At 41.7% G+C, this 26,237-nt stretch overlaps 2 protein-coding genes across 8 annotated transcripts; both read right to left on the bottom strand.

Moving 5' to 3' along the window:
• Window positions 1–444: 444 nt before the first annotated feature.
• LOC134859625 (catenin delta-1-like) lies at window positions 445–20,549 on the bottom strand. Of its 7 annotated transcripts, XM_063876223.1 has the most exons (22): window positions 20,257–20,549; window positions 14,622–14,743; window positions 12,893–13,056; window positions 10,379–10,447; window positions 10,133–10,252; window positions 9,539–9,801; window positions 9,047–9,328; window positions 8,518–8,758; window positions 7,991–8,213; window positions 7,463–7,655; window positions 7,245–7,362; window positions 7,006–7,159; window positions 6,775–6,792; window positions 6,374–6,442; window positions 5,948–6,075; window positions 5,633–5,783; window positions 5,106–5,298; window positions 4,513–4,709; window positions 4,364–4,405; window positions 4,206–4,273; window positions 3,387–3,488; window positions 445–2,171 (listed from the first exon to the last, which is right to left on the bottom strand). In XM_063876223.1, the coding sequence occupies exons 3-21, from the start codon at window positions 13,049–13,051 to the stop codon at window positions 3,429–3,431; spliced, it is 2,748 nt and encodes a 915-aa protein (XP_063732293.1). In that variant the 5' UTR covers window positions 13,052–13,056; window positions 14,622–14,743; window positions 20,257–20,549; the 3' UTR covers window positions 445–2,171; window positions 3,387–3,428. The 7 variants fall into 7 exon arrangements, with proteins under 7 accessions (XP_063732293.1, XP_063732295.1, XP_063732294.1 ...); XM_063876225.1 differs by lacking the exon at window positions 3,387–3,488 and having other exon boundaries at window positions 20,257–20,548; XM_063876224.1 differs by lacking the exon at window positions 6,775–6,792 and having other exon boundaries at window positions 20,257–20,548.
• An 807-nt stretch (window positions 20,550–21,356) lies between these two features.
• On the bottom strand, window positions 21,357–26,097 carry LOC134860161 (zinc finger protein 615-like). The gene is made up of 4 exons (XM_063877007.1): window positions 25,499–26,097; window positions 24,236–24,342; window positions 24,079–24,154; window positions 21,357–23,280 (listed from the first exon to the last, which is right to left on the bottom strand). The coding sequence occupies exons 1-4, from the start codon at window positions 25,791–25,793 to the stop codon at window positions 22,514–22,516; spliced, it is 1,245 nt and encodes a 414-aa protein (XP_063733077.1). The 5' UTR covers window positions 25,794–26,097; the 3' UTR covers window positions 21,357–22,513.
• Window positions 26,098–26,237: the final 140 nt, after the last annotated feature.

Below are 26,237 nucleotides of genomic sequence, written 5' to 3'. Positions count from 1 at the left end.
TTTCTTCGACATGCCATGACCCTGGAAAACACACACACACACACACAAACACACACTATTCCCTGCCAGCATGTGTAACAAGAGACAACAGCAAAGCCGAGAACGTCGACACTTAAAAGTTCTTAAACTGTACTTACGATGTTGGAAAGTTAATTGGCTTTATGCAGACATGAACATGACACATAGGAGATTAATGTGTTTGTAGTTTGTTTAAAAAAGGTGTGGGGACAGGAATGACTTCACTACACAATCTTCATAATTAGAGCATCCTTAACACAGCACATTGGTGTTACAGGATGAATATCTGACTGTCAGGTTTGTGCGTTTGCCAATTGCCTTAACAAGAGTGAAGGGATAAAATTACCTGTTCCTCTTTTATTAGACACGTTTATCACAGCAGTTCTTCCTCACCACACAGCCACATCAATCACACGTTGCAAAATCTTGTCTAAGAAAAGATCTTTATTTATAAAAACAACAGTATTACCAGTTACATACTTTACTGAAAAAAGCAACTTCTCAGAGCCAAGGCAGGTATGAATGGTACATCATAATTGTACATGGATAGGCAACATTACAAATATACTGTGTGGAGAGTAAAAAATGAAACAAAACAAAGATGTTTGGTCTCTTTTGCCTTAAAAAGAACTCCTTGGGGGAAACTGGGAACTAAAACACATTGCATAATTCTCTCACCCACCGCTCCCATACATACAAACCCGAAATAAAATACAAACAAACCTGACATAAAAGGGGGAAAAAAAGAGAAAAAAAGGGAAAAACAAATGGATTAAAAGACCAAAATGTGCTTTTGTCCAGCTCCCTAATTAAATTAAACATCAGTATTTCTCCCAGATCTGTCTGTTAAAACTCGAGTCTCCTCTGAGTGGATTAGTGTCCCATATTTAGGTTTTCTTTTGTAGAATGGCACATCGACAACATGATTGGTTATATTGATAAAATAAGAAAGTAGTGGTTTCTATGAAAAGAAGAGATCATTTTTCCAGAGACCTTCCTGATGCGTTTGTTACTTTCTAAATAAAGAATAAACTAGGTAAGTTTTCTATAGCATGAATCTTTTACAGTAGAGCCAGGAATGTTTTCTGAAGCAGGATGTCAAAAATGTCTTAGTGGCTTAGATGTTACCAGCTTGTCATTTCAGTGCCAAGTCTGACGTCTTGAACTGTTCTCGTCGACTAAATCCAGACTGAAAATTCCAAACAGCGGTTGAAATTGTACGTTTTTAGTTGAAAATGAAGGTTTGAAACACAAAAAAGGGTCGGCTGGTACATTAAACCAAAGCTTTGTCACAGGAGTAACAGTGCACCATGAAAAACAGACAACATGAACAGATGAATTATCAACACATGGTCTTATGGGTCTGGTCCGTTCCCACGCACACAAAAACACACTCACTCCAAGGTCCATATTCATTTCCCACACACACGCACACACACACACGCATACACGGCCACAGGCTTATTGTATGACAAATATACACACACCTGCCCTTTTCTGGTCTACACCTGTGCTCATCCCAACCGAGAGAAAATAACTCTAGACAGGAAAATAACTCCCTATATAAACAACATTCTCAATCTACAGGGCGGCCGTCGCTCTGCCGGCCCAAAGCTCCCAACGATCCCAGTGAAGGGACGACTTAAATTAATGAGCCAAAACTAATGCAGTCTTCCCATTTTCTTTTTATATACAGTATATACCCTACATTACTCTACGTACAAATTCACCATCAGGATGCGGGTGTCGGCAGGACAAAATTTACCGAAATGTTGGCGATGGCAAGAAAAAAAAAAAACAAGCAGGAGGACAACACCGAAATTAAATGATTGTCAACAAAGGTGATTGCCTTTACAGGAGAATTATAATTTAAAATGTAATATATTTCTGCTGCTACAATTCAATGTGTTTGTAAAAAGTCGGTGTGTATGGTGTGTGTTGCATGAAATGTTTTGCCTGCAACACGGCCACTTTTCTTTGGATGCCAACCCTCATATTCTGATCCCATCTGTGTGGTGACAGACAAAGAGAGGAAAGGAGGGGAGGGGTGGGGGGGCGAGAGGGAGAGAGACTGTGCATCTGGATCTTCTCTCCTCAGTAGCAGTGGTAGGGCAGGGACGGCCCTGTCTGGGTGATGCACACTATCAATTTTTCTGGAGGAACAGAGCAAAATATGTTGATTAAAATAAACAATTAAAAGCCTTTACAGGATAAACATGGAGGCAGAACAGAGACTCATGATGTGGTATAAGTATGGCACACTGCACATCACCATAACCAGATGTTTAATAATACTTCACCAATCTACATTTCATCAAAGCAAGTTCAACTTGGTTTTCCTTTTAATTAGTTGGAATACATATCAGTTTTTCATAGTCAGCTAATGAAGCCTTGCCTGATGAAACTGTGCAACACCAAATTAAAAACACAACTATCCTATGGAGCTCAAATGTGTATAAATAATCTCTTACCAGCTATGAAATAGATTGTGAAGAGAATTACTCAAAAGCAAAACAAATGAAATAAATTACAATTTCAGAAAAACAAATATTCTTTTTTAAAGACGTTCTTTTGGAGTAACCTCCCCAATTATTAATAGGATAAGCTAATAAAAGTTCAAGCTGTCAAAGTCACGACCAATTTCAATCAATTATCCTAATTTTTCCTGGCACATACAGTATGTTGTTGTAATACCCTGTAGAGCCACAAGAGCTCACTGAGAAAAGGTTCTTCTGTCCTGGGACTAACGGCAAAAGCTATTCACATTGTGTGTGGCTATATCACTTAAGTGTAGAGCTATCAGAGTTAATAATAGGAAAGGGTGACCCTGCACGCTTGCTAGATGCCACAAAGCTTTATTACGGACTGTGTTCAGAGTCTACCTGGATTAATGTTGTTATCAATAACCTCATGTGGCATGGAGCAAGTGTGAGCTGATTATCCAAAGTTAAAAGCAACAGCCCGAGGGACAAAGAAGAGAGAACATATTTGTTGCAAAGCTGTTTTAAGGAATTTATTTTTGACATTGTGTATCTATAATATTTCTTAGACTAAAATGAGCTTTGGTATCAGCGGCAAGTTCTAGTATTGTGGTGGCACTACTGAACTAATAACAGTTTTGATTTTAGGGGATTCGAATCTTGAACTTCATCTCTACAGTGACAGACTGCATGGACCACACTGCACAAGGAGCACCTTGCAGCATACTATACCACCAAGTACACGTCACATAGGGGCCTCATAAAGTTGAATAACATTACAGAAAGCTGCTTCAGTACACCATGAACAGTCTCACTGAGGGTCCGGTGATATAAGACAGAGGAACAGAGCTCAGAGTCCATGCAGGACGAGAGGTGAGTTGGACATACCATGCTGTTACATGCAGAGGGGGTAGAGGGGAGTTGGGAGGGCTAACCATCGTAGGAGTCCAACAGGGGCAAGGACCCCTTTCTGCCCCCATACAACCCTCGCTGAGAAAGGACCAGAGAGAAAGAGAAAGGTAGAGGAAGTGAGTGAGAAAAGAAAATGTCAGTAATTGTGAGTTCAAGGCAACTGCCAAAGGAAAGATTAAAGGGGAATAGTTTGGGTGTTATGAAGAGGGGTTTGTGTTAGGTAATTATCCGTGGTCTGAGTACAGTCGATGGGGCTTTACACACCCCCAGCACACATGAAACAGACACAAGCAAAGCAATGTACGGATGTGGACGTGGGCAGAAGTGAAACTTTTTTTGGTTAATTTTAGTTACACCAAAGTCACAGACAAACCCACTAACCAATTTAGGAATTAGTTGTCCCGTAAACCAGACCATTTTTGTCCAAAGACTCTGGTGGCTTTTAAAAGAGCATAGATAGTGGCTTTAGTTCCCTGTCAAAAAGGACCGTCTGGCACTAAGATAAAACTGAAACTATGTTAAATATAGGGTCAACTTCTTTTTTTTTTTAGGTAGGCCTTTTTTTTATATGTCTAAATATATTTTCCCCTACCAGCGCAGTACAATGCATTGTTTCTGTGATCGTACTGACGCTGGATATGTACGGATAATTACCTCATACAACCCCACTTGAAAACATCCGAACTATCCCTTTAAAGTCAGGAAATATTCATAATGGTGAAGGAGATTAGAGGTTAGTGTAGTTAAGTGAGCGATCCAACATGGGCAGACTTGCGCTAGAAAGATTTAAGGTACCGGTAAAGTGTCTGTGGTTTCATCCAGAGTGTGTCTCCTCTCCCTCTGGTCCAGTGTAGAGTACGCCTCTGAGGAAATAAAACGGTGAGTATGAGAACGGAATCTTACGACATCTTGTCATGATCTTGATGTTTTGATTGATGATGACGAATACTGACCAGGGCCGAGGTCATTCAGAGGAATCATGTCCCTCTTTTCCCCTAAAATGAAACAAAACAAGAGTCACAAACTTTGTTCTCGAGCTTATAAATGTGGAGTTTAAGCTCTGCCTAAAGGTTAAACCATGAACTATTTCCTGAACACCGACCTCTGTCTAGCAGTGGCGTGGTGCTGTCTTCATAGGTGCCGTTGGCTCGGGTGCTCGGACCGTTGGTGGCGCTGAGGTTGACCATGAAGTCGGTCTTCTTCCAGCCGTCTTTCTCTAGAGGCTTGCGAAGCTCCTTGTGCGCCCAAACGAGCTGCAGCACTTGGCCGGCCCCCCGCACCTCCCGCTCTGAGCGCTTGCTGTAGGACGCACAGAGATAGGTTCACACATTTAGCGAAGTGTCGGCTTTATATCTTGGCACAGTCGTCTTCAACAGCCTGTTCAGGCATTTTCACAAAGAGCTATTTAACTTCAGAAATGTGTGATCGACAAATCATTATACTCAAATCCAGCTTTGACTATTCTCTAAACATTCAGACAGTTTGAAAGCTGGACAAAAGACAGTTTCCTTTCCCATTTCAGCTTTGATAAGAAAATCATTTAATCATTTGTTTGCAATAACAGTAAGGAATGGAAATATATTTGATTATACAATGCCTAAGTATCTGTCTTGCTGTCATAAAATCATGACTATATATTAAAGCTTAAAATGTTCATTATCTACGTACTTTATTGTTATTTACAGACACACTTACCCGTCCTTGTTGATGAGCACCAGCCTCTCAATGCCCTGTGAGGCTCGGAGAGTCTTTGCTGCCTCCACACTGTTGCCTAGCACCTCAGTGAGCGTGCTCAGTACAGATACCACTGTCTCCTCCGATAGAGTTCGCCCCGACTGACTCTGGCCTCCAGGCAGGTTGGCCACAAGGTGAGGCACAGCATGCAAACCTGCAGAAGACATGCCGTGAGAAAAAAGTATCTGGAGCCATACCAATGCAAACATCGAAAGCAGAAAACACTCATGGTATATTGTATTAGGAATAAATATAATCAAAATGCTGCAGGGAGTCCTAAAACACAAACGAGTCAGCATGTTTGCACTTCCCTTTCACTCATCTAAAAGTCAATGGTCTTCGTGCCTGAAATAAGAATGTAGTAAAGCTTTTGCCCACAGAACAATGGCAGTACAAACGTCCAGGTGGGAGGACAAAAGAGAAGCTATATTCTTTAAGAATAACCAAGTATTTTGTAGCTCATTCGGTAGCACAGTACACATCCTTACCGAGCAGTTGGCAGTTGCGGTTGTCGATGGAGAGGTTCCTCAAAGCTCCGGACATCGCCCGAACCACGCGGTCATTGCCATGAGCCAGCAGCTCCGCCATCATGGGGAGACCCTTCTCCAGACGCACAGTGGCCCTGATATAGCGACCATACTGAAGGGCAAACACATGGAGAGGGAGACAGCACAACTGACTAATCAGATTTGCTTCAACAGAACAAAAATCAATCACATTAGTTTTCTGTTTTACTCTAAAATGCTAATTATCTTCCATTTAAAAAAGCAGCACCGTTTCAGTTTGTGACAACAAATACTTACAGTCCATCGGCCGGCACATAGGTTCTGGATGGCACCAGCAGCAGCCTCAAGAACCGAGGGGTTCTTGCTTTCTCTGAGCAGCGATGTGTAAACACGAACCACCTCTGGTTGATACAACAGCTCGTAACCTGATGCCAGTGGAAAGATGCGTGTTGGTTTGGATTTGAAATTTGAAAAAAAATGCTGCACACATATAAACCTTTTCCAAAACAATATTTCTACCAGCCCACACTGTTTAAACACACAGTTTGTATCCTTATTTAGAGTATATCAAATTAAACCTGCTCTCTACTGTATGTCAAGTCGTTTAAGAGCTTGATAATATTTGGGTATGGCATTGGGGTTGAGCCTTGTATTAGATTAAAGAATGATTGATTATTTATCTGATCAATTATAAAACGATTTGAAGGGGAAAAGACACGATACCTTTGGCAGGTGTTGTCCTCTTTGGAATGTCGACCTGATCTCCACTCCCATCATCTCCATCCTTCTTTCCTGCAGCAAGAAGCCAGATTTAAAAGAAGAGAGAACATGAACAATTGCTCTGAGATATTTTATGTGCAGCAGGTTGAAAAGCATCCAGTTATCCTCACTCCTTTACTCTGGCACATTGTTATGTGAAATGCAACCATGCAACCAGTGGAACAAGCACTGAACATGCAACGTTGTCTACGTGACATCAGGTGATCATGCTTATGAACAGGATGTGAAATCCTATTTATTCGACATTCTTAATACTCTAGCAAGTATTATTTTCCATAAGTGAAATGAGTGATAGAGTGGTCAATACTTTCAAAAGTTTGCCAACACCAAGAGGAGAATCTTACCTTTTGAAAACCACTCATCTAAATACAGCAAAGAGAGAGGAGTGAAGTGAAGGAGGGGCAGGAAGAAAGATGGGGAGGAAGGAAGAAGAGGAGGAGTAGGAGGGAAACAGTTGTAGAGTTTGAAAAACAGCCACAGGTGCTTCCACCACCAACAAGCCCAAAGCCTACGGCAGCAACCACTTTTTCAACACCAAATGGACACAATGCAACTCCAAGCTGTCTCACACTGACCTTTGCCCTTTCGAGAGCCAAAGCAGCCCCCTTTGTTGGCAGGGGCCGGCCCCTGGTTAACGGGGGCGGTCTCTGCGTAGCGTTCGCAGCCAGGAACTTCACGATGAACGTGATAGGAAAGATTCCTCAGGAGGCAGACACAGTTCTCCACCAACTGCAGGACGAGAAGAGAAGATCAAAAATGGAGACGGAAGGAGAGGTGGGTGGGAACATCTGACACAACTGAAGTAAACGGGTACCTTATTATCCACATCTTTGCGGTTTATCTGGGATTGGACAATGTACATGAGAGAATCCACCAATCCTGTGCATTCCCGCAGTTTTCGCCGGGCCTCGCTGCGTTCTGAACTCACATTCCTGCCGGACAGAGGGAGAATTTTAAGCACATAATTGCATGTTTTCTTCCCAAAATAGCTCTTCTATGACGTTGTTTCGATCCATTGATCCCTGTGCATACCTAAGGCAGCCAGCAGTGTTGGTCAAGGCGGTCTCCCACTCCAGATGGCGAGGTTTGCAGCTCTCCTCTCCCCCGTGGCCTGATCGCTCCCAGCCGGAGTGAGGAACGACCACCTCGTCAGCGAGGGCGTGCAGGGCGTGGTCCACGATCTCCATCTTTACCGAGTCGTGGGATGAGAGGTTCCACAAGGTGCCTGGGACGAAATAATAAACAGTTACCCTTGTGCAGAAAGGAAAACCAATTAATTCACTTAAAGCAACATTTCTTGTATGCTCTCGTTTATGTTTAATATTGCTTATTAATAAAGCAAAGCATTTCTTATATGATAACATGTTTGAGTCATTGGTAAAATACTCTTTACTATAATAATCAATATCTGTAGTCCTAATAAGACCTTTTGTCTCGTCCATGTTTGATTCAATTATTTGTAGCCATCTTATTCTTTCCTTGAATAACTCCTTGCTATAACTTTGAACATAGTACAAAACAACACAATTCATCTACACAAGCTTCACATGACGTGTTTACCTGTGATAGTGTCAGTGAGGTCCTGGTCGTGGGTTTTTCTCAGTAACCTGACCAGAGCGGGCACTCCATCGCAGTTCTTGATGGCGATCTTGTTGTCTTGGTCTCGCCCAAATGAAATGTTCTTTAGTGCTCCACAGGCCGAGTGGTGCACATCCTTAGTGGGGTGATCGAGCAGTGACACTAAGGATGGGATCCCCTTCAAGCGACGCACCTCTGACTTAACCTAGACACACACACGCAATATAATCAAGCTCCCATCAAGGATTTTCCAAATAACCACAATAAAAAGCAGATGAATTATACATTAAGTACATTTGTAATAATTAAATACAAATAATAAGGGCCTCCATGTTTTTCCAGTCCACTACTTTTTATTTTAAATAAAGTCTCTTAGATATTTGGATAAGTGACTTATCAGTGGTTGGCACATATTTATGAAGCTACCCTCATGGGTTAGGGTTAGGGTTTGGCACAGAGTCGTCCATGGGTTTTTCCTCAGATCAAATTAAATAACATCTCTTGCTCACCTTGTCGTTTTTGAATGTGAGATGCTGCAGGAATGCGGCAGCATTGATCTTGACGGGGTCCAGGCGGTAGTTCAACATGGCGATGACCTCCGGCAGCTCCGGCTGTCTCCATGTGCCAGGCGGGCCCTTCCTCAGCGTGCTGTCCAGTGAAGCCATGCTGCCCCTCTCCATCGTCACGGGAACACCCCAGGCATAAGGGTCAACTCCAACGACATCACCATCCAAAGTATCCTCACAGCTCCTGCACGTGGCAGCCAGAAATAAATAGAGAAACATTTGTTAGGCGGGTCTCTAGAAACGTATTCGAGGTTTAACAGTAACTCAAACCAATCAAGGCACCTGAGATTATTTAGCACATTTCTTACTTTCTTTACAGGTTAAAGCAATGAAATAAAAGCAAGCAGGCAGTGAATTGCTGAGTAAAACACTAAGAGCAACAGGAAAGAAATAACTATTTTGATTTAAGAAAAATAATTATGACAATGGTGAACAGGTAGGCCTTTAGCAGAGCTTTGCTTTTGTGTTTTACCTGAGTCTTCTTCTGTCCATACCCCCAGGGCCGCGACCCAGGCCTGGCATGGTACCGTAGCCTCCGGGGTGCATGGGTGGAGGGCCCATGCCGTAGTCGTCATATCCCACGCTGCGCTGGTCGTCCTCCAGGCCATAATGTCCGTGGCCGTATCGCACCTCCAATGCCGAGCCCAGGGCCCTCATTCCCCGGCTCACCTGGGGCTGAGCTGCATACGGGTCCAGCTGCTGGCGGCTTGGGGCCCGGTAGCCTGAGTCAAGGGTCCGGTAACCGTCAACTGGCCTGGGGGAAGAAGGGAATGAGGAGTTTTTAGAGTTGTTTAAGTGAGACTGTATTTATTAACCTTGTTACACAGAGTTTGTGTGGGAACTTTGCTTTTGATAAATAAATAAAAAACAACACACTGTGCGGCTTACAGGAAAACCGTTTTTGAATTATTAAACAACCATCCTAATAAATCATTCAGATGTTAAATGTTCAGGGGTCTTATACCTGTAGCGTTCATCCATGTGCGAGCCCCTGCTCAGGCTGGTGTATGCCTCTGATGGCGGGCCCCCCCGGTAGTCATCGTACCCCCCTACAGGGCCATAGTGGTAGTTTCTGGGCACTGTGGCCGTGGGGTAGTCTGCGGGTACAGCCTGCCTGTAAGAACGGTCCAGTGTTGCGCTGTAGCCGCCCATCCCAGAAACCGACAAGCCTCCGTCAATGGACATCGAGTCAGAGGGCAGGACTGTGCGTGAGACTGGTTTCTTCATCTGCAGGAGAGCAACATAAGAGCTGTATCAAAGTATGTCTAATTGCACAATATGATATGTCATGCCACTTGGTGTCTGTCAAAATAATAAAATAAAACTATTTTGGGAGCATTTGAGGTCGTGAAGGAACATCGTGTCATTTTCAGCTTGTCACTGAAAATAGGTCTAGTTTTAAACCTGTTGACATAGAATTTTTACTTTTTTGGGTTCAAGTATCATCAGGTGATGCAAGATCCTTTAGCCGTAACAAAAAAGGGTCACATTGTGTACACTTGGTTCCACACAAGCCAAACCCTGATGAGCACACGGTGATTGTTTTATCATCACTTACGCCATTGTCCTGCCGCCGTGTGGTTCCCTCGTCAGAAAAGACTGAGTGCACTTCCTGTGAGTCGTCCTCTGGTGTGTAGCTCTCGTCGAGCGCGCCGTGTGCAGGGTCCACCATTCTGTACTGTAGAGGCACATGCACCCGTTTACATTTTTATAATCATTGGCTATTTTAAAAATCAATCTCTCTTACTGCATTAAATACAAGAAAAGTATATATTTTCACGAGAAACTACATAAAAACACCGACCTGTGTGCCGTTTATGTACGAGTCAATCAGTTTGAGTCGTTCTATGTCTGCATCACCTAAACGCCCGTTCTGGGAAGAAAGAGAAAAACAATATTAATATTAAAACAACAAATGAACATCTTACAGTTCAGCCGAGACAGCATAATAAAGGGAGGTCGAGGCATGATTCACAGTAGCCAGTGACGTCTACTTTCTTACAACCTCCCAGATGATATTACTGCTGCTGAAGCACATTCCCTGCTGACCAAACTGTCCCTGCATGTTTATGGTCTGTGAATCACTGCCAGACGTGAGGGAGGACATTTTGGAGTACAGCCGCTCATCTTCACACCCTACTTCCTCCTGCTGTATTCTGTTACATAACCAATGACTGTCACACTGTAGAACTTGGAGGCTTTCTTCCTAACCCTGAGTAACAGAACCACCTCAGTTATCAGCAACAGCCTCAAGCTGAATTACATATGAACAATGGAGTACTCTGAAAATCTTTCCCAGCCCCTGTGTTACACTCAGTTTCAGCATCTCTTTCATACTACCGACTATGGCTGTGAGGGTTTCTCTATTTCTGCCCAACCATCACGGTCCTGTGCACACAGAATGCACGGTATGTAGACTGATGCACATAATGCAAAACTAAAGCTCACAAATGCAAGACCTGTCATGTTACTTTTAGCAGTACACTTTTGCATTGTGTATGAGAAAAGAACATGTGAAGACATGTTCTGAGGGTTTTTTCTTCCCAGGTTACCATTTACTGCTTTACACATTTCTAACACATAAATGTTTCAGTGATTTGAATGTTTAATATGGTCAATGTGAAAATGAAAGAAATCCGCCTCCTAATGCAAAACCTTTGTTGCATTTTACTTACAGAGACCACAGAGTTGGTAACTTACTTGCTTAATTTCGGCTTGTTCATTCATTTTTTTCAGCCTGTTGTGTCATGTTCCTTTTGGGGTAGTGTTTGTGCAGGGTCATTTAGAAGTGTCTCTTCAGTATAAATGTAAATAAACATACATGTATGCATTTCTTTTTCTGCTGCTACTGAACTTAGGAAATCTCCTAAACTGGGATTGGAATTGGCCTGACTATGGTGTACAGTTACATCCCTACTACAGACTATTACAAGTAAAAACCAATGCTGTGAACCTTATCAAACACTGACTTTCTATTTTTAATTGCACTATGTCATACTGCTCTTCACATAATGTCCACAAGGAGGCAGTGTTGTAAATAAAAAAGGCAATGGGAAGTGTAAGTGAAGTAAAAAAGGACACTTCCTCTACAGCTGGACCTTCCTAGAATACCTGCTCATACCAACTCTTCTTCTCGTCAAGGCCAAAAATAAAGATAGTGTCTCCTTAGCCTTCATCTTGCCACACACTAATCTAAAACTCACTTTCAAGGATTCAAAGAGACACAACATGATATCGAATCTATGTCACCGAGCCCTTAAGGAAGAAAAATATTTAGGAACAGATTTTAAACTAATTTATTTTGCTCAATGTCAAGCGCTTCAAAATGTGTTTGAACTGCCTGCCCATCTTTGTTAGTGATAGTGGGGGTCTTCTTTAATTGCTCTTCAGAAGCATAAAGACACCTAATTCAAGTTTATAAATCCCTGATTGTCAAGCGTTTTGATAAATACAATGGAAGAAAGATACAGTAAGACCATTTCAAAGCAAAATAACTCTAGGAACTTGTAATGAAGGTTTCTTTCAAAATGTTCTGACATTTGTACAGACAACAAAAGAAATAAAAATGAGAAAATAAACAGCAAATGAAATACATCAAGCCTGATCAATGCATATCATTCCTTCGCCCAATCATCAAAACATGATAAGCACTAGTCATTTTATTGCACAACTTCCTCAAGGAGCCATGCAATATCATTGATGTTCAACCAACAATAATATGATTTCATGCATACAGGGATACTCAGTCTTTAGCAGGATCAACAGAAGCACTTAAATAGCTTGATAAAAGCATTTCAAAAAGAAAACAAATCGGGTTGAATAAGAAACCACTCGGGATGCAGGAGTACGCGACACATGCACGACAGATGACCACACTTGATAACAACATGCTGGAACAGAGAGGAGAATAACTGAAATTCCTCAGAAGGGGCCGCTGAAAAGTGTATATGCGTTTGTCATCCGGTGAGTGACAGTGAAGGCATGCCGGTAATGTGAGGCTGGCCATCTCAGACATGTTAATAGAAGTGGAACTATGCGCAGGGAAAAACTGATGTGTTTGCAGATGGGGGCTGAAAGACAGATGGACTACAGTCAAGACGTTTCTTCATGACACACACACACACACACACAGACAGACACCGAGTGGCCGGGCGCTGGTGGAAACGAGGCAGGCGGAGAAGGGATGAATGATGGAGGAGAACATTTGGAGGTTTGGATGGAGAAAGTGATGATCCATTGATTGGAAGTTGAGTGAAAACAGGGGGCTGCAAATCTCAATGAGAGACTCTGGGTGGCGATGTTTGTTGGGGAGTGTTACCTGTGTGTGAGGGAGGGGGCGACCCAGGGCCGAGGGGCTGGTGGCAGGGAGGCCCACTCTCCTCCTCTCATCCTCCAGCGCCCGGGTCAGCTGTTCAAACTGCACCTCCTGCTCCCTGACCGACTCCAGCAGAGCCGCTGCGCTCTCACACTGCTCCATACACACTACACGGCCCCATGGGGAGAGAGGGGGCGTTACTCACGTCCATAAAGCCTCATACGGACTACAGCACAGGGAGAGGGTGGCTAACAAAAACACAGACACACCTCTCCATACAAAATACAGCAAGATTCGGCAGCTGCTGGATTGTTTTGGGCTGATAAAAAATAGGAAGGGTTATTTCAACCAAGGATGCCCGATAATAGTGGTATGACATTGGTATTGGCAGATAAAAATAATAATAATGTCAATATTCTAAGTTGGAGTTGTTTTGTTATGCCCGGAGAATGTGTATATTTTATTAAGCATTGCATTTTATGTCTGCATTGGCTAGTGTGCCATCACGATTACAAATGTTTTCTGCAGTTAGATAAAAAAAATGTGTTGTGATGAGGAAATATGCATATATGCAAAAATGTAATTTTGTGCATTCATACTATTACACAATCTGAGAAATCTGATTTGTTTGGTGACTGAGAATGAGATGTTTTCTTGGAGCGAGCATCGAGGGATTTCACAACGCTTCAAACTCAGAGATTAATAATTACAGCGCGGCTACAACTGTAAAGACATGTTTCAGTTTCAACCTTAGGCAGGAAAACTTCCCAAACTACTCCGATGCCTTGTTTAAAGCAGCTGCTCTTCTGAAAACCTGTCATAGTGCAATGACTCATTCATTCAAGCTTTTCCCAGCACACAGACGTAAAAAGGAGGTTGGCTTGCTCACATGTCATACTGCCGTTAGGGATACGGTTACGTGAGCATGTCAGCACTGAATAAGCCTACATTGCAAAAGTGTGTTGAAAGAACCACTGCCAACAACAAAATCATTTCAGGGTGGCACCATGTGAACATAGCATAAAGAATAATAATAGACTACTCAACTGGTACTATTAAAAGTATAAATCCCAGGACACATGATACTGTACATTTCACGGCAGACAGCAGACACTGTACGGGACCAGAGCTGTAGCGGGAGGGTAGTGACGGTGGACGGAGGGGAGTCTTTGTACCCTGGTTATTGCATCGATCATTAATATTGCAACAAGATAATATGGAGAGAGTTATTGCAACATTACATTGATCTATACCACCATCCCCAGCATGCAGATCAATAAAGTTATTGCCACTTAGGGCATGTATGGAGGATCCTCTAAGCTTTCCCCCTCTCATACACAACATTAAATACAGTCTAAAACGGCAGACAAAGATTTTTGGATAAATCCTCTGCAGTGTGTAGACCTTGCAAAGTCAAACACTATTGGTGTATGGCCAGAAGACTTTAAACAAAACTTCATATTCCTTTTATGAGAAATATAGAGGTGTCTCGCTTGCATATACATGAACCGTATAATTAACGTGGTTTACATTGCATTTGGAGGATGTAAAAGTGGAATTACCATCATAAGGGGGACCAGGCCTGTCCCAAAGAAAGAGGAGCTACAATATATTTTGGAGCCCCATGTCACAAAACCTGTTTATTTCCAAGGGGAATTGCATGCTTGTCTTATAGATTAAAAGCACAAACATACTATCAAAGCTCATTGCAGTGAAAATCAGAAATACACACCTTCACCTTGGGCGTGGTTTGGTAGTAGAGGTGAGAGATCACACCAAGGTCAGAGGTTGAGCTCTAGTTGCTCATGGGTAGAAGGTCAACGAACCACCGAGCCCAGAAACAGGAAGAATGGACTGCAGAGAGAGAGAAAGTGGAGGGAAGAGGTGAAAAAGGAGAAAGAGAGAGAGAACCGTTTTAGATTGAAAGCACCTCGGTTGGAAAAACAGCAACTTGGTGAGAATACCGTACAAGTGTGTCAATAGGAGTGTTTGCTTTGTGAGCAGAAAAAAAAAACACAGCACGACACAGAGGCATACAGTAGCTTCGGCCTTTAGACACACCCTGCATTTACTCAACATTTGGCCCGTGTATGGCAGCAAGCTGTGGGAAGTTGACCAAACCTGCAGCTCTTTTTGGGCCAGAGAACATCGACCGTCAGCACAAAGAGAAAAAGGATTTTAGAGATAGGAACATTCTTCAAGAACCCCAAGTTCTCTTATCGACTCAATCTTTCCTTCTCCTTCTTAAACTTGCATTTTTTTTAAAGTACCCGGCCTTTCTTCTTTTATCTGTTTTCATCTACCTCTGGCCCAGCTCTTTCAGTCCGCTACTCGTGTTCGCTCAACTCAACTGCCTTTTATCCCTCCCCCTACGTCTCTTTGTTATCTTGGCTGGGCTCGGAGAAAAAGACATTGTTATAGCGGAGCCAAACAAGTGGAGACTCAGATCCTCTTATCTGTTGATACACTCTTTGCTGTAGCAGCCTGGCTCCTAATCGGCCCTGGTTTGAAAGGTGAATAAACACAGGCATCTTCAGCCACCCACACACACCTGCATGACCGGTTGGACAAGGTAGAAGAGGGGCGGCAAAATGTTAGTCTCTCAATGACTCTCTCTGTCTCCCAAACATGCACAGATGTACTCTTCTGACAATCTGGAGCATGAGTAGAGAGACATTTGGGCTGCAAACAAGGACCTGCATTTAGGTTTCAGGCAGCAGGTGTTTGTGTGCACGACAGGTAGAGTGTTAACAAGCATAGGTGTAATGAGTTCAAGTAGAGACTGTGACGAATGACTAACAGTTTCACCTGCATCAGATTGGGCAAACAAATTAAAAAAACAGACATACAAAGTGATACCACTGTTTAACTGATAAGACAGACCATTACGACACCATTTAGCTTGTAAAATGAAACACGGAGAGGCTGTGTCTGATCCTGGATGTCGGTCAAATTAATTACAAAAGGACAAAAATTCCCACAGGTAAACTCCGTATATTACTTGTGGGGTTTTTTTTTTCAAAGTTTGGGGTGCGCCTAGTGTGGGAAAAAGGGGAGGAAAGTAGGAAGGCCTGATGAGAAAACAAGGAGTGGCTGCAGTTTATTTCACAAGACAAAGGAATTTGTCAGCACCAAAACCAGGATTTGCATGCGGGCTACGTCTCACTGACAGGAAGACATGATGTCACACACATATACACACACACCCAGACTATCCTTTGCGTAGTGGCTGTGGCACCCCAGAGCTATAACCTCCCACCTGAGCAAATCACACACCGCTGTCCTGAACCACAAATGCCTATATATGGTCATAGCCAGGACAGGGCTGATATTATACCCTACAGAGAGACAGACAGAGATGAAGAGGCTAAGAGCTGCAAACAAATCAACCAAGGCTAAAGACAGGCAGTGAAATACACATGATAGTGTAAACTGGAGCATAAGAGGGGGGTAGAAATAAGCAAAAGAGAGCTGAATAAAAGATAAAAGCTAATCTTGCATTCCTAGCATTGTCTCCTGCCAATTCAGCACAGCAGCCCTCCCACTCGTCCACTGTAAAGCAACCTTAGCAGGACACTGGCTAATAATCCTTAGTATTCTGTGTTGACCGATTAAGTTCTGTCGAAGCATTTCAAGTCAAGTTCAGTGGTTGCAATTACCCAGAGGAATAAACTCTTTATTTAAATGCGTTTCATCTGGCATCTTTCCTTAATGCTATGCCACATGTAAACACTGACTGCCTCGCTCTTCATGTCATTTCAGTTGGAACAAATAATCATTATATAGGCTACAGACTAACCACTATCGTGTTTCACTAATGAGGGGAACTGTCATTCTAGCAAGATGAATTATAAACTGTGATTGATATTTCTTGGCAACTGTACTTGGGAGTGTGACTAAGTGTGTGTGTTTTAGCCACAGTCAGAGGAGGGAATTTGCAGTTGTCAGTCCATGGAGTTTGCGAAACAATAAGAAGTTTGTGCAACTGAGAGAGTTAAAGCGAGTGTGAAAAGAGATGGAGAGCAAGAATTAGTATTTGAAACATTTGAGTGCCAGTGCATCTGGTTCAATGTGACTGTCGGGGGTCAAGTTAATGTCGCTCTTGACTTTTGTTCTCCACACGTCTTCCCCTCACAGCTGTAAGTTTGGCCTTTTAAAGTCAGCGGTGGGTTTCGTTGAACAATGAAAACAATCAGAGCTGTCCCATTGCCACTCCCTCCCCTTTCCCCCCAACCCACTTCCTGAGAAACAGGATGTTATGGATTGGACTTCAGAGATGAGTAAAGGGACGTTGCGGACACTTAAGCTTACCAGAGATCTTCTTCTTCGACTGACCTGCTTCTATGCAATACCACAAGAGCCTATAGAGTGTGCCCTTGAATTACCCACCTTCTGATGGTTACGGGAAGCTTTTGCTGTGAAAATTCCCTATGCTCAATATGCTGATCACAAGACCACAAATCATTTCCCATTTTGCCCCTATTGTTCTCCATCTAAAGTTTTCAGTTCTGCTTTCATCACTTCTCATAAGCTATCCATGAGAATTTGGCAGTAGCAGCTCGTTTTCATATTCTTTTAATAAACAAGTAATTATATTTTGGTTGTTTCCTAATTTCTAAATATTCATATTATTCATACCGGAACTGAGTCGACTGGCAGAACAAATCTATTGGGAAAACTGATTAGTCATACAAATGAAGCCAAAATGTTGAAATATTGGCTGGTTCGGATATGAATATTTGTTGTATTTACTCACTCCCTGTACAATAATTAATTGGTTATCTATGGGTTTTGGGCTGTATATTAAAGAAAAACAAGTTCTTTCTAAATTGTAATGAAGAATAACAAAAACCATACTGATTTGCTTGCTGTCCTACATATTTTCCAAATCACAAAACTTATGTTCAGGTAATGCAATACAAAAATGAATGCACCAAAACCGCTTGAAATGACTAAGAAACTAAAATAGATTGAACCATGTTGTCATACATACAGGTCATAAGCCTTCCTTCAATCCACATGTTAAACATACCATCTTCATCGAACAAAAACACAGGGAAAGATTAAGGTTTCGCTTTGACAACAATGATGCCAAAAAAAGGTCAAAATGTCAAGCATGACGCCTTAAGGTCAACAACATACACACACACACCGCTCTAACATCTGATTGAGCCCTGACACAACACGAGTCACATATGCACATCTGATTCTGCAGCCATCAGTCAGCATGACTCACTCAACCCTGTCAGAAGACATCCGAGATCGTATGCCCATGCAACCAACAATGCAGTCTTTGTCAAGTTAATGAAACTCTGGTTAATTCAATAAGCCCCTACACCTGCCATCATCAGCAAAAACTCCCACTGAAACACACATTCACTGTCAAAGAGCACAACTGTTCGTGCATCTCGAGGTAACAGACACGCTGTCCGCTGATAACTCAGTGTGATGCCACCAGAGCTGGTTTAAACAGAGCGTGGATTGTAATGGGATTGAAGCTCTAGCCTGCTAATCCACTTACCTCCCAACACATACACACATGATGTTGATGTACACGCATGTACAGAGACACACACACAAGGCCCTTTGAGGATTAACCTGCACAACTAAAGGGAGCAGACACAATTACAGTCGGCGTTAGAGCATACATCAACAATCAAACAACGACTTTGAGACAAGTAGTCAAGAAAGGCTGATGCCTGTGTGATCAGAGTCACACATGGTGTTATTAGTGGTGGCACCTGCAGCACTTTGAATCAACTACAGCCCTGACCCAGTGATTCCTGTACACATCATAAACCACAAAACAACTAAAGACAGTAGAGAATACACTAATTTACACTGAAATATGTACCTGCATGTAGCAAAGGTTTACAAGAGAAACAGCTAGTTTATTTGTTCACACTGAAGCTGACAGTTATCCCCACCCAGGCATTTCCCTACCACAACAAGTCCGCACATGACCCACCCAACAGGTTCACAAGGACAAACTTAAAAGCCAAGCCTGTGTGTGATAGACTCCTACTACTGAGGACCACCACCCTTAAAACAGACTCAAATACACAAAACAGGCTTAACATTTAAATGCTAAAAACTTACTTGTATGATACAAGTTAATGAAAATGCTGGTAAAGGAACAGTATGACTGCACTAGAAATTAAAACATGCGTTGTATGCAGACAACGGCATGCGGAATGGTCCATCTTAGAATAACGCTCATTATTGTATAATAGTTAATCACTTTACTGTTTGCTGCTGGAGAAGGTGAAGCTTGTTTCTATTTATTAAATACTGCTGGGTAGTTCAAAACAAATGCATTTTTTTTTATTGTAAATTATAATTTCTAGTATGTTGCAAAATACATTTAGCAGAGTAAACCTCACAATATATCCCTGTACAATAGAGTGGATTATAAATTAAAAGTACCAAACATTGTAGTTTAGATTTAGTGAAAAATCAAATGCTAAATACACTCATCATTGCTTAAAATACACCATTATCTTTTGGGCCTCCTTACCAATGATAAGCGTCGGGTTGTGGAAATCTACTTATCTGCTTAAACTGATAAAACGGTCTGCTTCCGATGTAAAGACGAGCTCTACTTCAGTGCTGTAAACCTGCCGGACCGTCACGTTGTCATGTCACTTAGTATTCCCTGTTGTAAATCCAGAAAACGGTTAGCATTCCCCTGATCTTGTTAGCAAAACCCCACAGACTGACGTGAATTGATTTGCTAACGTAATATAGAAATCTAGGGCAGGAGCAACGAGCAGAGCGATTGCTAAAACAAAAGTAATACATGGGTATAAAACGACTCTCACGAACAAAGTCCTGGATATTTCAGCATTGGCTTATTTTGTGATTACGCTAATGGCCAGATGACTGTAAATGTTGGAGAAAAATAAAATCAGCCCAGTTAGCCAGAAAGCTCTCTATTCAGCTGCCGTGTGACCTGGTTAGGGTGTCTAGCTACGTTAGCATCACAATAACCTACATACTGAGAGCCCGGCTAGCGTTAGCTTAGCAAACACATATTAGCCGCAAGTTAGCGTGTGTTTGGCTAAGAGGCATTTCAAGACAATTTAGACGGTATTCTCAATTTCAGTCAGTGATGTCGAGGTCTGTGGTGAATCAGGTGGAACAGTTTGCATGGTGGGCTACGGCAACGCGGGTCTCGTTATGAACTTTTCACGTTGGCATCGTTAGCATCATGAGCTAACGCTATCTAGGGGAGTCGTGTTGCTGATGTCGATGATGTGACCACTCCTTGCCAACGCTGCAGTGCACCCACTATCTGTGAAAATCTGAAAATAAACACACTCCCACCGCTATATAAACCATCTGGTAAAATGTATGAATTAACTCACCTTGCTCGTGGAAAACCTGTGCGGACCCCTTCCAGACTATTCCGTTTTTTTGTGTTTTCTCCCCTCTTTTCCCCTCCTTCCCTGGGTTCTGGGTCAAGCTCGTTAAAGACGAAGCGACATCACCGAGTTTTCTATCAGAGAGAGGGCGGGATCAACAAGCGGATTTACCGTAATGACGGCGCAAGCAGAATTCCTCTTCTCACACAGGTGTTTGTCAAAAGTTTCCAGGGAGGTGCAGTTATTCAGTGTAAAGGGAATATAGATGAAACTCACACAAACGTGCATGAGTAAGCATGTGAATATAAAAAACGAGTAGGGGGATTTAAATTCTGCGGCACTAGTAGAAAAAATAGGCTTCCTCCCACCACCTCCTCTCTCCTCCCATTTATTTCCGTCTGTCGCTCCCCTCTTCCTCTCTCACACACACACACACACACACACACACACACACACACACACACACACACACACACACACACACACACACACACACACACACACACACACACACACACACACACACACACACACATTTCATTGATTGCCCAAGAACAATAGCCTGAGAGGAAGCTGCAATTCTTAGGGAAGTTCAACAAACACATTCCACATCAACATGAAAACTTTTTTGGCACATAAAACCACCATCAGTTACCATCACATCCTCTGCAAGGGCCCGGTCAGTAAATAGTGTAATGGTAAACAGCCTCTGCATTCACTTGATTTATAGGAATCATGCTTGACCACCAAACTATTTAGGGATGCTTCTTAACTGCAATCCTTTCTAACTTTAGTGTCAAAGTTTATGTTTCCTCTTGATATTACAGTTATTATTGAACTTTTAATCCAGCCTATTAGTGTTTGATATATTTCTGACTTTAAAGAAGTTATGGTGAACCAAAAGCAAATCAGACAGATGATGACAAACAATGATTTAGAGTGGGCAGGCTGCAAAGAGCTGAACAATGCAAGGAATTTCCCCCAGTTTCCTTGTGAGTCCCCCCACACTGCCACAGTAGGAGTAAACCTGAGTCACAATGAGCAACACAAACAATGCTGCACCCTAGAGGGGCAAAATGATAGGTTACTTGTCGGACAATAAAAACTGTTAAACAAATCCATATTTTTTTATTTACAAATCCACAGACAGAAACCACACTTAAAGTATTAATGAGCAGTCTTTAACATTCTGGGAAGTGCAAAAAAGGAGAAGAGCTGAAACAGAGAAGAAAGTGGAGGTAGTTTGATTTTTAAATTATACACACATACAAAAAGAAAACATGTTTAAATGTCCCTCTTCCTACACCAGGTATTCAGCTTACAATACAGTAGGACAAACATTTTTGATTGCTAATAAATTATAATATTGTGATAAGATTACTCTAAATCGGATGATTAGTCAGTGTTTTGGGGATTTTTTTGTCCACTGTGAATTTCATAACTGTAGTAACATGATTTGATGTACCTAGGGTTTGGCGCCCATGCAATACATACCAATAGAAATGTGTGAATCATATCATAACCTGGTCATAACTGGATTTTGCCAGAACAGTTAAAAAATGTGACCCCTTGAGTATCTGTAATATCTCTAACCTTGGCAGATAAATGAGCAGAACTGTCTTATGGACTGACAGGGCTGCTGCATCAGTGTGATACCTTCAATTGAATATATAATTTAATTAATTGGATTATAGATCAACTGTTTTCTTGAGCATTTACTATATCACAATATATACATTGTTATCCAACGTCCAAATCTGAATCTGTTGTATGGTTGTCTCACGGTTGTGCACATGATTTTCACTAAAGTTTACAGGATTTGTTCTGAATAGTCAAGACAACAAATGCGAGAGTCTCTAAAGATGAGCATATCTTTCACATTGACTGATTACTTATAGCATGAAGCTACAGTTGTATATTTTGCAGAATCAGCTGTGTAAACATTGTTTAAAGTATTTATCAATTTGATTAAAATGAAGGCACTGTAATTACTCCTTGAAAGATGAAAGAGTCATATATTTTTTCAGATGGTATAAAAAGATGAATAAAAACCTTATTCATTTTACTGGGTATCTGACAAGATAAACATTGGTGTACTCGTGCTTTAAGGAGTGCATTAGACCAATTATAACTTCTCTTTGAAGTTAACAAAAAAAAAAAACGAAAGCACACAAACACAATGCAGCACAGTCAGTAAAAGTGAATTCTTTAAAAATATAAAATCTCATGTTAAGTCTTTAAGCCTTTGTATCTTTCATTGTCAGATCAGCCCGTTACTGTTGTGTGTGATCATGTGTCTGCGCAGGTTGCTGGGGTTGTTGAAGCTGGCTGTGCACTGGTTGCACGTGTATGGCTTTTCTCCAGAGTGAGTCCTCAGGTGGATCTTCAGGCTTCCATTCTGCGTGAAGCGCTTCCCACATTGATTACAAGCGTAAGGCTTCTCCCCTGTGTGAATGCGCATGTGAATGCCGAGTGTGGTCTTGGAGAAAAATGATTTGCCGCAAAAGGTACAAAGAACGGGCGGCTCTCCGGTGTGACTTGCTCTGTGCAAAATCAGGTCTTCACGGCTGAGAAAGCGCTCACCACAGAACGTACAGTCCAGAGATTTGTTGATGCCATGAGGGTAGATGTTTGGCTGCTGAGTGAACTGACTAACAAGACTGGGGTGCCCCACAAGACCATCAGCTCCTATTATTTGCGTTTTTATTGCAGGATTCAATGCTGTTGAAGCCATTTGTTGGTTTCTGTTATCCTGCATCCCTCTCATTGGGACTCTGTCGCTGGCACCTGTGGTGAAATTCAGGAGACTGTCATGGTGGATGTTGTGGTCGGGAGAAAGTGAGCTAAAAGCCTGGAGTTCAGACGCAGTGAACAGTGTGTCGCTCTCCTCCTGCAGAGGCCCATCCCCTCGTCCGTGAACACTCACGATTCTCAGATCCTCATTATCATCTGTCCGGCAGGAGTCCAATTTCCGAGTCTCTGTAGAAACCCCACCCTGCGTACTATGGTTTCCAAAGTCATCCTGACCTAAAAAATGAAGTCACAAAAAGACATCATGAGTCAGTTTGTGTATAAAAATCATTGCATCAAGAACCTAAAAGTAGCTTCAATGAGTCTACATGTGATTTTTTAAATACCCACTATAGGTTAAAAACAATGAGTAAAGTCTAACCAAAATTCCCTCCCTCTAGAACTGAATCAGCCACTTATGAGTCATATCTGAAGCATCGTCATTGTGTCATAATGGACACTGTGTTGTCTAGATCACCTTGAAAGCTTACTCATTAACCCATCATCAAATATCCAACAAAGCCACATGCTTTCAATATTTTAAAGCATGCATGAAACTAAAATAAGTAATAGTTCAAAGTGATGATGATCTGTCTTGACAAAGTGTACAGTGTTTAAACATAAAAAACAAAGGTAGACTGCACAATTTGGAGTCAATCAGAATCAGAATACCTTTAATACCTTTAAAATCAAAAGAAGGGATGTTACCAATCAGCTGTGATTGACACATGTATATCAAGATTCAACATAAACAAACTTTATAGTCATTATACAAACACTACAATAATAATGAATATTAGTTTAAAACAATAAAGATAAATAGAGGTAAAATATGACAATCCAAACATAGTAGTTCTGGTTGAGGTGTGGAATACTATATATTTATGCTTATAGGTTTATTTTAAAAATATTTATTTCAACACATTTCCTGAAAGTCCAAACCAATATTGAATTTGTAAAACTAACTGCTAACCATCTAAGTATTTTCTATGGAGCTACTGCCTGCGAGTCTTATTCTTACATCTGTTAACTCACCTCCAACTGGCACACATCCTCCCATGTCTTCTTCATCTTTGATCAGGATGACATCTGAGGTCTCCTCCACTGCACACTAAACCAAAAGAATACATATGCATGAACAAATCAAAAATCAAACAAACCTATTTTATCGAAGTCTTTGGACTGTATTTACCTCCACTTGAGGGGCCGGGAAGGCAGTCTTGTTCTCTGATTGTAGAGCAATAGTAGAAGTTTCCACAGCAGCTTCCATCTTTTGACACATTGGTGGCTTAGTGACAACTAAAAGGGGAATAAAAGACCAATAACTAAAAGCTTAATACAATAATTTACCTCACTATAAATGCATATCACATAGGAGATATGAAAAAAGGCTTTTGAAAAAGTATATTTAAACTGTGAATCTATGTTTCAATAAAAGCTGTTATTACAAAAAGACAATCTAAAGTATTTTTGAACTAGGTGCACTTTTGAAGAATGTCCTTCCTTAGTTTAAGAAATATTTATTGTACTTAACCCACTTCGTGTACCATCAATATTATTGTATGTTCTGCTTGTGCCCCATGCCATGTGATAATGACCCTGAGCCGGATTATGAAACAACGGACCCCTGGTCACAGACAAGCAAAAAGGACTCACCACATATACTACACAGTGGAGCAAAAAAAAAAGATTTAATGTTGTTACGTCTCTTATTGTAGTTGTTTTGTTTCACGTTGTAGTTGTTAACACATTTCTCTGTGGTTTTGTGTCTTTTTGTGGTAATTTTCAGTTGCTTTGAAACTGCTTTGTGAGTCATTGTGGTTGTTTTGATCCTTTTCATAGTTGTGAGTCTCTTTGTGTGTTTTTGCAGCTGCCTTTCATCCCTTTGTAGTTATTTTTGTCGCTTTGTAGTCTTTTTGCGTCACTCTGTAGTTGTTTTATGTTTCTTTGTGGTCATTTTGAGCCTATTCCTATTTGGTACATTTCTCTTTCAATTACATCTTGTAGTTGAAGGCCAATGGGGCTCCGGACACATTGGTCCCCTAGTCTGTGCTTGGTATGCCTGTTCGGTAATCCATCCATGCTTGTTAGCCCAATAATAAATGAAAAAGAAAGCGATATCTTCAATTTGCCATAATAATATAGACAATTTGAACTCGTCATAATAAAGTGAGACATGTCATGCACAGTGAATGAGATAAGGCTTATATGTATTAACCTGAGAGACCCACTTTAGAGCCCTGAGACAACCCTTGCTGATGGACTGTCACGTGAGGTGATAATGAGCATTTGTTGACATTTTATATTTGTAGGTTGGGAGAAAAATATCACAGAAAAAAATATATACATTTGTCTGAAATCTGAATGTAGCAAAATCTAATTTTAAATCGGAAACCTGAGGAGGACAAAACTTGTTACTCGAGTGGAAAGTATTTAAAGAGAAAGTACTCGTTACCGTGGGGTCTAGCACGGGGTTTGGGGGTGTATCCTCGGATCGGGGAGAAGCGGCTGACCGGCCGGTTGGTCCTGGTCTGCAGCCGGAGGGAGAACAGCTCACTCCGGGTCACCTTCATCCTCATCCTCAGGGCTTCATTCTCCTTCAGGCTCTGGGTGAGATGCAAACGGAGAGACGACGAGCTCTCCGAGAACAGCTGACTGATTTCCGCCACGGCCGCTTTTACCAGCACGTCCATTATGGACAATAGCTGCGACTCTAAATTCAGGCGCCCCGGCGGCATGCTTGCAGTCATGTTTCACTTTGCTTCCGCCGTGAATTATGTTGGAAAAAAGCGCAACTCAGTCGCTGCGTTAGCTCACAAAAGGGACAACACAATGACTCTTCCGGTAGCATGGCGCCGGTTACCGTAATCCCTGGAAAGCAGGGGCAGCTTTGGTTCACGTTTTCCTGGATATTTGATATGATCCGTGTTTATGTTTTATTAATAAAAAAGAAATCCTCAACAATTTACCACATTATCAAAGGCACAATAAAGGATAGTTTGATGAATTGCCTAAATATTAAAGCTAACTTAATACTGAGTAGCCCAACTAACTTCAAAGTTTACTGTAAAAAGTGATTGTTTTACTGGTGGCAGAGGTACGCCTATTCTTTTACAACACTACTTTTTAGAAGTACTCTTTTACAAGTCCACGAAATACTTTCTGGCAGAAAAGATAACCTGTCCTTCATTATA

Source organism: Eleginops maclovinus, chromosome 23, assembly GCF_036324505.1.
Source record: "Eleginops maclovinus isolate JMC-PN-2008 ecotype Puerto Natales chromosome 23, JC_Emac_rtc_rv5, whole genome shotgun sequence".
NCBI classification, from domain to species: Eukaryota; Metazoa; Chordata; class Actinopteri; order Perciformes; family Eleginopidae; genus Eleginops; species Eleginops maclovinus.
This window is presented reverse-complemented; position numbering and strand designations above follow the sequence as displayed.

Excerpts from the sequence above, each read along its gene's own strand:
- LOC134859625 (XM_063876223.1), bottom strand. The coding sequence starts at position 13,051 with ATGGAGCAGTGTGAGAGCGCAGCGGCTCTGCTGGAGTCGGTCAGGGAG. Across the intron at positions 8,214-8,517 it reads TCACATTCAAAAACGACAAG|GTTAAGTCAGAGGTGCGTCG; the intron begins GTGAGCAAGAGA and ends GTGTGTGTCTAG. Across the intron at positions 5,299-5,632 it reads CCGCAACTGCCAACTGCTCG|GTTTGCATGCTGTGCCTCAC; the intron begins GTAAGGATGTGT and ends TGTCTTCTGCAG.
- LOC134860161 (XM_063877007.1), bottom strand. The coding sequence starts at position 25,793 with ATGACTGCAAGCATGCCGCCGGGGCGCCTGAATTTAGAGTCGCAGCTA. Across the intron at positions 24,343-25,498 it reads ACCCCGTGCTAGACCCCACG|TTGTCACTAAGCCACCAATG; the intron begins GTAACGAGTACT and ends TTCCCCTTTTAG. Across the intron at positions 23,281-24,078 it reads AGGATGTGTGCCAGTTGGAG|GTCAGGATGACTTTGGAAAC; the intron begins GTGAGTTAACAG and ends TTCATTTTTTAG.